Source organism: Emydura macquarii, unplaced genomic scaffold (assembly GCF_026122565.2).
Source record: "Emydura macquarii macquarii isolate MOO-44397 ecotype Brisbane River unplaced genomic scaffold, CSIRO-AGI_Emac_v2 contig_2994, whole genome shotgun sequence".
NCBI classification, from domain to species: Eukaryota; Metazoa; Chordata; order Testudines; family Chelidae; genus Emydura; species Emydura macquarii.
The window spans coordinates 3,851,812-3,863,235 of NW_027133131.1; the positions used below are offsets into that span (position 1 = coordinate 3,851,812).

The following is an 11,424-nucleotide window of genomic DNA, read 5'->3' on the forward strand; positions in this document are numbered from 1 at the left end:
GAAGAATCCAGGGATTTAAAAAAATTTCAGAATGGTAGAATCTTAGAAAAAGTGTTTGAATCTGGCTACTTTTGCTAAAAATTGTCATTATGTTTAACAATAAAAATTATTAAATAATCATAAAATCCTAATAATCCTATAATAATAATAATCCTAAAAATAATAAAAACAATCATAAAAATTATTGTTTAACAATAAATATCCTATGAGGAGGGAAAGAATTTCAATGGGAAAAACATTTGCCTTTGACTGGACTGTCCATTGCTTTGTTTTGATACTTTGCTAACGCCAAATGCTTCTGTAATTTTTCATGCCAGGTACGAGCCATGATAAGTGACTTTGCTGTTTTCTTTACCATCGTCACTATGGTGGCTATTGATTTCTTAATTGGAGTGCCATCACCAAAGTTACAAGTTCCCAGTGTCTTCAAGGTAATCAAATGATGTAACATAGATTGGGTTTCACTGAACAATTCAAATTTGTAATGATATTTTAAAACGAGGAAAGTGTATGTTGTGAAAGGCAGCACAGACTAGTGGATGAAGCGTGGCAGACTGGAAGTCAGGACTTCTGGGTTTATTCCCAGTTCTGGGAGGGGAATGTGGATTACTGATTAAAGGAGGGGCAACTGGGAGACAGGACTCCTGTACTATTCCTAGCTGTGAGAGGGCAGTGGGATGTAGTGGTTAGAACAGAGGTCTGGGAATCAGGACTCCTGGATTCTCTCCCCAGCTGTGGGATCTAGTGGTTGGAACAGGGAGGACTGGGACTCAGGAGATGCAAGTTCTGTCCTGATTTTGTCACTGAATCCTTGGGTGTCCTTGGAAAGCCACTAAATCTCTCAGCCTGGAATTTTCAAAGGCACTCGAGTGACTTGGGATGTCAGTTTCAGAACAATGAGACTTATTCAAAGGAGGGTCAAGAAGCAAAATAGCAAAAGGAAGATGTGAAAAACAAACAAACAAAAAAATCCTGTAATGGAATGACCAGAGTTTTTGTAATAGGGCAAATATCATCGAGAAAAGAGAACCTAGTTAGTAGGATGACAACCTGGGGTTTGAAAGACATGAGTTCAATTCTTTGCTCTACCCCAGACTTTGTGTGTAACCTCAGGGAAGAGATGTAGGTTGAAATCTTCAGAAATACCTAATCAACTTAGAAGCCTAAATTCTACTTTTAGAAGTGACTTAGGCCTACGTCCTTAAAGATATTTAGGCACCTAACTCCCACTGAAATTAATGAAAATAAGGCATACCTTTGAGGATCTGGGCCTTAGGAGTCTAAGTCAATGGGACGTAGGTTCCTAAGTACATAAATTACTTTAAAAAAAATGGGACAAAGGCTTCTAAATCCCTTAGGAACTTTTGAAAATGTTCTTTAGTAACATGTTCCCTGTCTGTAAAATGAGGATAATAGCACTGCCCTAACTCGCAGGGGTATTGTGAGGATAAATACTTTCAAGGCTGTGAGATGCTCACATATAGCAGGGATGGGGGCCAGATAAGAACATGGATAGAAAGATGACGGAGTATGGATGGTATAATTGCTCCAGTGGATGGCTTTTATTATGCTGTGTGTGTTTATTTTGCCGTAGCCGACAAGAGATGACCGTGGATGGGTTATTAGCCCAATAGGACCCAATCCCTGGTGGACAGTGTTAGCAGCTATCATCCCAGCTCTTCTCTGCACCATCTTGATATTCATGGACCAGCAAATCACTGCTGTTATCATAAACAGAAAGGAGCATAAACTCAAGGTAACATGATTTAGGAGTGAATGAAGGGATCTGAGTCTCTGCTACTCTGCCTCTTGTGTCATTTACCTCAATGCAAAGTGAGCGTGAAACGCTTCACATCAGAATGGCAGCAGTTTACATCAATTTGCACTCACAGACTTTCAGGTCTGAAGGGACACTCACTTTGCAAGGCCCTGACTTAAGCACATGTTAAGCCCTTAACTTTAAGCATGTGCTTAATGGCTGTCCTAAATGAGGATGTTTTCCTGAATCAGGCCCTAAATGACTACCCAAGGAACAGAGAATTAGGCTAATAATCTTCCTAACAAGTAAATTAGCCTAAAATTAACCTATCAAGGAGAGGTTTTTATTATCGTCTGCGAAGGGGGAATGAATTAGTTTGACACACCACAAGGTAACTCATATTGTAACTTCTTTTTGGTTAAAACCAGACAATTTTTTTCTGATGAAAAATAACTTTCTGATTAAATGGAAAGTTCTATAAAATTAAATTCTGGTTTTGTTGAGAATGTCCAAGTGTTCATATTACCCCCCCATCCTCCAAAACTTAATTTTTTTGGTGGGTTTTCAGTTTCCAAAAGCTAAAAAGATTTTGTGGGGGTTTTTTTGGACAATTTTCAAGAAAAATTTCCACAAACTTAAATGTTTTTCATTTTTGTTTAATTTTTTGGCCAGAAAAAGAATTAAAATATTTTCCCAGCAAATTCTACTTAAAAGTTAGTTTCTACATGACTGGACAATTGCAGACTGGAAGGATGTTAGTTTTCCAAGGTGCTTTATTAAAGCATGAAGTCTTCCTGCTGGAATGTTTCTGGTTAAATGTTGTGAATTTTCTGTTTCTCAAAGAATTATCTTTTTTCTTATGAGCAGAAATAACTCAGCACTTCATTTCTTGTAGTCATATTGGTATTTTTCAGAGCATAACATGGCATTTAATTAAAAAAATACACAACTTTTGCATAGAATCATAGATGATTAGAGTTGGAAGAGATCTTAGGAGGTCATCTAGTTCAACCCCCTGCTTAACACAGGATCAACCCCAACTTAATCACCACAGCCAGGGTTTTGTCAGGGCGCAACTTGAAAACCTCTAAGGTAGGATGCATCCTTCTAGCTCAACCTCAAGATATGGGCTTGTTACAGGAATAACTGAGTGAAATTCTGTGGGTGGTCTATGTTATGCAGGAGATTAGACTAGCTAATCATAATAATCAGTTCTGCCCTTAACATCTATGGGTGAAATCCTGGCTCCATTGACGTCAATTACAAAACTGCCATTGTCTTCAGTGTAACCAGGATTTCAACCAAGGCATCTATTTTCAAAGATCATCCCTTTGTGTAAAGCTTGTGTCTTGTCACACTGGATTCTGTTTTCCCGCAGAAAGGATGTGGCTACCACCTGGACCTTCTGATGGTAGCAATAATGCTTGGTGTGTGCTCTGTGATGGGGCTGCCCTGGTTTGTGGCCGCAACTGTTCTATCCATCACCCATGTGAACAGCCTTAAACTAGAGTCCGGCTGCTCAGCTCCGGGAGAACAACCGAAATTTCTTGGGATCCGAGAGCAAAGGGTCACTGGCCTCATGATCTTTGTGCTTATGGGCTGTTCCGTCTTCATGACGGCTGTGTTAAAGGTAAGAGGACACAAAGTGCCCAGAGTTCATTGGGACAATAAATATATAGAGAAACATTGTGTTTGTGATTGGACTGTGGAACTCACTGCCACTTGAGGTTCTGAGGCCAAGAATTTAGTAAGATTCGAAGAGGGATTGGATGTTTATTTGGAGAACAATAATATCATAGAATATTAGAGTTGGAAGGGATCTTAGGAGGTCATCTAGTGCAACCCCCTGCTCAAAGCAGGACTAAGCTCAGCTAAATCATCCCAGCCAGGGCTTTGTCAAGCCGCAGCTTAAAAACCTCTAAAGATGGAGATTCCACCACCTCCCTAGGTAACCCATTGCAGTGCTTCACCACCCTCCTAGTGAAAAACTTATTCCTAATATCCAGCCTAGACCTCCCCCACTGCAACTTGAGACCATTGCTCCTTGTTCTGTCATCTACTACCATTGAGAACAGTCTAGCTCCATCCTCCCTAACCCCTCTTTCAGGTAGTTAAAGGCTGCTATCAAATCCCCCCTCTCTTCTCTTTTGCAGACTAAACAAGCCTAGTTCCCTCAGCCTCTCCTCATAAGTCGTGCTCCAGCCCCCTCATCATTTTTGTTGCCCTCCGCTAGACTCTCTCCAACTTGTCCACATCCTTTTTGTAGTGGGGGGGCCCAAAAATGGACACAATACTCCAAATGCGGCCTCACCAATGCCGAATAGAGGGGAATAATCACTTCCCTCCATCTGCTGGCAATGCTCCTACTAATGCAGCCCAATATGCTATTAGCCTTCTTGGCCACCAGGCCACACTTATCCAGAGTTATAATGGAAAATACAACAAAAAAGAAAAAAGAGATAGAGAATCTTGTGCTGCAGGGTTTAAGCCAATCTCTAACTATTAATTATTACAGTGGGAGCTTCATGGGAGGGCAGATTATCCCACATCTGCCTACTGCAGGGTTCTTGCACTTCCTCTGATGCATCTGGAACTGACTAGATGGACCTCAGGTCTGATCCAGTCTGGCAACTCTTGTGTTGCTGTTTCCAGGATGAATGTGATAAGAAATGTGACAAGGGGGGACTGGCACTACTGTAAGAGGTGGCAGCTGACCCTGCTTCCTTTTTCAGAACTGGCTTCTGCTTTAGGGTCTGACTTCACTAAGGGTCAGCCTCAATGGTAGGCGAGGCTTATGACATAGAGGGCTGATATTTACTGTATAAGGATTTAACTTTAATATTTACATTCTTTTGCAGTTCATCCCAATGCCCGTGCTTTATGGTGTGTTCCTCTACATGGGGGTTTCTTCACTCAGAGGAATTCAGGTATGTCATTTTGTGGTGCGTAGCTGTGTGCTAAATGGTGTGGAAATGGCTGGAGCTCTGAATTAGGATTCACAAGACAAAGATTATACTGGCTCTGGCACTGGCCTTCTGGGTGATGTTAGGCAAGTCATTTTTTCTCTCTGTGCCTCAGTTTCCCCATCTGTAAATGGGGCAAATGATATACGGCCTTTGTAAAGCATTTTGAGCTCTACTGATGAAAAGTGATGTATAAGAGCTACGTGATGGTACTGTTACTCCTTGAGTTAAAGGACCTGGCCCATTTGCTTACAGGGAGTAGTAGAATCTCAAACCTCTACCTATGATCCAGCCACCGGGAGGGGGACACGACAAATTACCTGGTTTGCATATGGTAATTTTCAACATCCTATTAGGTTGTTATTTTAAAGGAGGCTCTTCTATTTCTCTTCCTATTAGTAACTTAAACTAATAAAGGCAAATCTTGGCCAGCGTTTGAAATCCTATGTAATCAGAACTTCTTCTGTGCATGGTCTTTTCAGTTCTTCGATCGCGTGAAGCTGTTTGGAATGCCGGCAAAACACCAGCCCGACTTTATCTACCTACGACACGTCCCCTTGCGGAAAGTGCATCTCTTCACCCTGATCCAGCTGACCTGCCTTGTTTTACTCTGGGTCATTAAAGTTTCGCCAGCTGCCATCGTCTTTCCCATGATGGTAAAACTCTTGCTCTTTACTAGCTTGGAGGGTTTGTGCAGTTAGACACCAGTCATCTGCTTTAGGGTGTAACTGGAGAATTTGTTCAAGAATTAGTGAGGGTCTTTGTCTCATTCACTCCCATGGCCTCCAATGCCAAAGTGCCTTAAAAGGAGAGTAAAGATAATGATGTATTCAGGCTCCCTTGTGTGGTGCAAAGAGGCCTTACTGTAAACAAGAAGATTCATAGACGCATAGAGTTTAAGATCAGAAGGGACCATTATGATCATCTAGTCTGACCTCTTGCTCAATGCAGGCCACAGAACCTCCCTCACCCACTCCTATAATAGACCCTAACCTATGACTGAGTTACTGAAGTCCTCAAGTCATGATTTAAAGACTTCAAGGTACAGAGAATCCACCAGCCAGTGACCCGTGCCCCATGCTGCAGAGGAAGGTGAAAAATCCCCAGGGCCTTTGCCAATCTGCCCTGGGGGAAAATTCCTTCCTGACCCCAAATATAGTGACCAGTTAAACCCTGAGCATGTGGGCAAAGACTCATGAGCCAGACCCCGGAAAGAATTCTCTGTAGTAACTGAGAACCCACCGCATCTAACATCCCATCACAGGCCATTGGGCGTATTTACCGCTAGTCGTCAAAGATCAGTCAATTGCCAAACTAGGCTGTCCCATCATATCATTCCCTCCATAAACTCATCAAAGCTCAGTCTTGAAGCCAGCTAGGTTTTTTGCCTCCACTGCTCCCCTTGGAAGGCTGTTCCAGAACTTCACTCCCCTGATGGTTAGAAACCTGCGTCTAATTTCAAGTCTAAACTTCCTGATGGCCAGTTTATATCCATTAGTTTTTGTGTCCACATTGGTGCTGATATCCCTAAAGGCCTCGTCTACAGCCTTTCCTCACGTCAACAGTCCTATTGAGATCTGCCATTAGGAATGAGTTGGGGCGGCCATTTTGTTACGCTTGCTAGGTTAACTCCGGACAGGTATTATTGAGCCTCATTCAGTGGCCATGTCCGAACTTGGAAGAAAGATGTATTTTTAATGCGTATTAGCTAACCCATGTTAAAATCCCAGTGTAGACGAGGCAGTTATAGTTAGCTGATGGAGGACACCCCAGAGCGGGAGTCCAGGGTTGAGCTCGACCTGCTAACGCTTGCTAAAATGATAGTTTGCCTTGTCTACGCTAGGATTATTACACACTGGATGTTAAAACACACTTTTTCCGTGATGAAGACAAGTCCACTGGGCACGAGCAGGAGTCTCACTGCACATGGGGATTGGGCTGATTGTATTTGCAGAATGTTTTAGAGTTTTGCTTGATGCATACGTGAAAACAAAAGCTGTTCTGAATCTGAACATGGAGTGAAACCAAAGCCAACATGGTCCATTTGACCCGTTTATACTCGGAATGGCCCCACTGGTAAACTCTAGCATGAAAATTGGCTGTGAGCCATCTTTGAACTCATAAGCCATTCATTTGTATCCTTTTAGGTCTTGGCTCTGGTCTTTGTCCGGCAAGTCATGGATTTCTGTTTCTCGAAGCGGGAGCTCAGCTGGCTTGATGACCTCATGCCAGAAAGCAAGAAGAAAAAACTGGACGACGCCAAAAATAAAGCCAAGGAAGAAGAGGTAATGTGCATTGAGTGTTCAGGTCTAGATTGCTCCTCTGAACATGTAACGCTTCCATTTGCCAATATAACCCTTTGATTATAGATTGAAACCTAAATAAAGAGCAATGTAATTTTGTGATGTATTTGGAAGCAGAAGGGTTCAGGCTGGTAATTCTCAACAGAACAAGTTTTCCTTTGGAAGAGGCAGTTCCATTGAAATTGAAATGTTTTGCGGCCTATCCAATACACCAAGTGGGCCAGAATGATACTGTATACTATGTACTTATAGGAGCTTCTACCATACACATCACATAGTCTCTCAATGCCTTCCAGCAGAGCATTAAGCGATGCGGCTAACATCTGGTCACATGTTCATTTTCTCCTGTGTGTTCCGTGGAGTGTCTTGTTTGGGTAGGGTTTTTTTTTTTTTTTAATATACACATTGCTATTGATTGCAAGGTCAAGAAAACGCTTGCATTTGGAGCAGAAGATCCAACACCTGTTGCTTTCCTGGTTCTACTTGATCTGTACCTTGACCGGCAGAATTAACCTAGTGAGACTGCCCTTAATTTCTTCCACAACAGAGAGCGAACTTGTTTTGGTGTTTTTAAAAACAGGAGTCTCAGAAAATGCTGGAAGCTGCTGAAACAGATGTAATTCAGTTACCACTGGGGAAAACGAAATACTCAGCTGTTCCAGGACGAAATAACAATGTCAGGTAAAACTCATTAAGTGACCCCCCCCCCCCCCGCTGTCCCCAGCATTAATATTTGAAGGGTATTGTCACATTCTCCGTTGCACTTGTGTCTTCATGGATTTACTGTATTTCCATCAATCCAGGCTCTTCTAACATTAGTGTTCCAGGCTGGCATTTTCACAGCAGGCTAAGGGAGTTGAATTTCAATGAGGTACTTCCTTAGTGCCTTTGAACATCCAAGCCCCCTAGTCATTATAATCCAAACACTAAAAAAATAGGTTGACTTTCTTCTAATGTCACATATTTAAATGTCCTTCCTATTCCAACAAATACAAAGGCCGTTACACAGTGTTGCACTTCCCAGGCAGATGGAGTGCGTAGAAAGAAATCTCCAGACATCTGTGGTGTTGTCCCTAACGTGCCTCCCTTATTATGTGTTAATAAACGGAGCTGGTTGGAAAACAGATTTTCCATCCTGTGAAAAATTTCCATTTTTTCTCAGCCCTAATTTGGACAAAAAGCCAAACTTTCAAAGTTTCTTGTAAGATGAAATAAAAACAAAAATAGCATTGGGTCAGTCAAAATGTTTCGTTTCAGTTTTGACCCTTTTAAAATGTTTTAAAAGTGTTTTCTAAAATAAAATAAATTGCAAAACAAAAAGTCATTTTGAACTGAAAATGGCAACTTTGTATTGTGAAAATGGGAAGGGTCAACATTTCCAAACTGCTTTTTCTCCCCCCTAAAAATCGATACGATTGTGGGGAAAAAATGTGGTTTCACGGAAACGGCCTTTTCCAACATACAACTATTTTGCCAAAAATTTTCCAACAAGCTGTATTCATAAGGAGAACAATAAGGGTGTGAAAGGGGTTTTTCATGAGTCTTAATAGCCAGACTTCCCATTGATCCTTGTTGGCAACCCTGCTAGGCAGAATCAAGTGGCTGACATGTCCTGAAATGAAAGTGACGTGCGGTTTCTCACCCCGTCCTCATGGGAAAACCCACTGCAGCCAAGACCTGGTGGTGGATGTGAAAACTAAGGTACCTTTACATTTTGTGAGGAAGTACTGCTTGTGAGTAGGGCACTTCATTGGGATGTGGGAGGCTTGAATTCTGTGCTTGGCTCTGACATCGGCCTGCTGGTTGACTTTGGGTCAAACTGATTCAGTTCCCCATCTGGGAAATGGGGTAATGATGATAATCTCCTTTTGCAAAGTGCTGTGAGATCTGCCGATGGAAAGCATGATGTGTGAGCTAGGTAATATTATTGATCCCACCTATGACTCCCCTGGGCTTGGTCAGCCCAGGTGTTATACAGCAATAGCAGCATCAGCAGACAAGACCTGCATCTGGTCCTCTGTTTTTAAGGATGTTGCAGTCACTTCACCACTTGGATGCTGTTCTGTTGCTTTTAATCTTGCTGGAAACTCATGTGGGAGTATAAACTCCAGACTCTGCTTCTTCCGAGTGTGACCGACACTTTGCGTTAGTTTGATGAGGCTGTTTCAAACCTGTTCAGACCAGCCCTCTCTCTGGTGCACCCAGATCGGGACAGTCAGACAAACTCAGACTGAAGGAGCAATCCATGCCCAAGTTAGCAAAGTGGGCTCTTAGACAACGAAACGCGGAGCGAACAGTGTGCAGGACCTCACATTTTGCACAGAAGCTTTCTCAGTGAACAGCTGGCTGCAATTCTGGCATATTGGTACCAGCACAGTTTCACCACAAATGGTTCAGGAGCCCAATCCTGTGAAGTGCTGGGTACCCGTAACTCCCAGTGCAGCCAGTGAATGCTCAGCACCTGTCGTGGTTGCTTCCTAAGGTCATTGATCCAGCAAAGCAATTAAGCTCATGCTTCACTTTAACCACCTAAGCATCTTTGTTGACTTCAGACTCTTCACCTGCTTAAAGATAAGCATGTGCTTGAGTGCTTTGCTGGATCGGCGCCGGTAGAGGGTCATGTCAATCACTACCTATAATATTTGTTGCAGGGGCGATCCATCAGAGATAAACATCTCCGACGAAATGCCTAAGACAACTGTATGGAAAGCTCTCAGCATGAATACAGAAAACCTTTAAATCCAAGGAGAAGAGGTAAGACGATGACAAGATGGGAGTTAACTTAGCCATGGTCTGTCCTCTGCAAACGTGCATGTGCATGCCAGCTGGATGGGTGTGAGAGAGTGTGTGTGACAGACCCAGAGTTAGCTTGGGGGTTCTCTCTGAGACCTGATCTGCTGGAAAGGTTGAGTAAACATCCCACTTCCCAGAGGAGTAACGAGGGAGAAATGTCCCTGAGGTGAGCTGTGCAGAAATCCACCCCTGCCTGTGTGGTTTTCCCATGGACAGGAATGATTCAGCAACTGACAACAGATGTTACCTTTCTCTTGTTAATGATGCTATCTCTCTATGCTTAGTTTTTCCATGTAGGGACCTTGGCTTTGGCGGAGGAGAAGGAGACTGTGAAGATGACTCAGGGATGAGCCAAGATGTACAGACCTGGGGAGAAAATACACTTTAAAATGGAGAAAGGAAAAAACCACCATGCTCCCTCTGGTACTTTTTTCATTCAAGTAACTGAATTCATATTAAAGCCATTCAGACGTTTTCAATTATCTCGGTGTGCTTCGGTGGGCATTTATTATCTTCAGACCAGCAAGCTGAGGTTCACTTTGCAATCGATGACAGTTCAGTGTTATTAAGCCTTTCTGTGTGTTAGTGCGTGTGTGTTCAATTCTCTTAGTGGTAGAGAGACCGCTACCGCACAGCCATTGAGCGTTATCTATTTTCTATACGGTTTTTCTTTTAAAAATATAAACTCTGAATGTACAAAATTCATTTTCTGTTCTCTCTAAGCCCCACCGTCCATTTGTTGGCCTTCACTGCCTGCTTATTGGTACAGGGGGGCTCTCGGTTAAATTTCTGCAGTGATTTCTCTTCTCGTGAATTTTAATAGGTGTCTCAGGTCCAGCTAGTGACAGACGATGGGGGCCAGTGTAATGGGAGGATCTTCAGCAGATCTGGACCAAGACTGCAAAATGTTTTTCAGTACATGTTCATTCTAGTTTTTGCAACTTTGCACACATTCTGGTGACTAAGGCCTTGATTCAGCAAAGCAGGTAGTCTGCTCAGCATTGCATTGCCGGATTTAGCATTGACTGTCAGTGGGATTGAGGCTCCTAAGTGCCTAAATCCCCTTTGACACTTCAGAGCTCCTAAACCCATTAGGCATTGCAACGCTGAGCTCAGCAGCGCCCCTAAATACCTTTAAAAATCAGGGCCTTAAGCACATTCTTAAGTCCCATTGAAGTTAACAGAACTTGCTTAAAATTCAGTGCTCTGCTGATTATGTCACTTGATCCTCGGTGTTTATAGTAGCCCCTAGTGGCACTGGCTAAGATCCGGACTCCATTGTGCTGGGCACTGTCCACCTGTTGTGAGGGAGAGTCCCCTACCCCAAAGCGCTTGTAGTCTAGACTAGAGGATCGCACGCTTTGTCACTTCTGTCGGCCGCGCTCTGTGCACGCACCGGGGCTCCTTGCCTCCCTCCATTTCTCCCCCACAAGCTCCCTGGGTACCCTCCTCCCACCCCCTTCTGTTTTAAGGAGTCTCTACAACCCCCTACCCGTCTCATGCTAGGAGTTCTTTGTGAATCCCCCTTCCCTCCAGACCAGGGTCTCCCATTCGACCCCCTATGCTAGGGGCTCTGTGTGCTCCCTCTCCTCCTTTCCCCCATACC

The 11,424-nt window shown here is 43.2% G+C and overlaps 1 protein-coding gene across 2 annotated transcripts in view; it reads left to right on the plus strand.

Annotated features, from left to right (window-relative positions):
- The window catches only part of SLC4A8 (solute carrier family 4 member 8), a 54,024-nt gene extending 43,724 nt beyond the window's left edge, over positions 1 to 10,300 (plus strand). For both annotated transcript variants that reach the window (XM_067529842.1, XM_067529841.1), the window contains exons 17-25: positions 318 to 431; positions 1,595 to 1,756; positions 3,138 to 3,389; positions 4,618 to 4,686; positions 5,205 to 5,378; positions 6,870 to 7,007; positions 7,606 to 7,706; positions 9,677 to 9,779; positions 10,103 to 10,300. In XM_067529842.1, coding sequence (XP_067385943.1) covers positions 318 to 431; positions 1,595 to 1,756; positions 3,138 to 3,389; positions 4,618 to 4,686; positions 5,205 to 5,378; positions 6,870 to 7,007; positions 7,606 to 7,706; positions 9,677 to 9,764 — 1,098 coding nt within the window. In that variant the 3' untranslated portion in view covers positions 9,765 to 9,779; positions 10,103 to 10,300. The remainder of the gene's footprint in view (positions 1 to 317; positions 432 to 1,594; positions 1,757 to 3,137; positions 3,390 to 4,617; positions 4,687 to 5,204; positions 5,379 to 6,869; positions 7,008 to 7,605; positions 7,707 to 9,676; positions 9,780 to 10,102) is intronic.
- Positions 10,301 to 11,424: the final 1,124 nt, after the last annotated feature.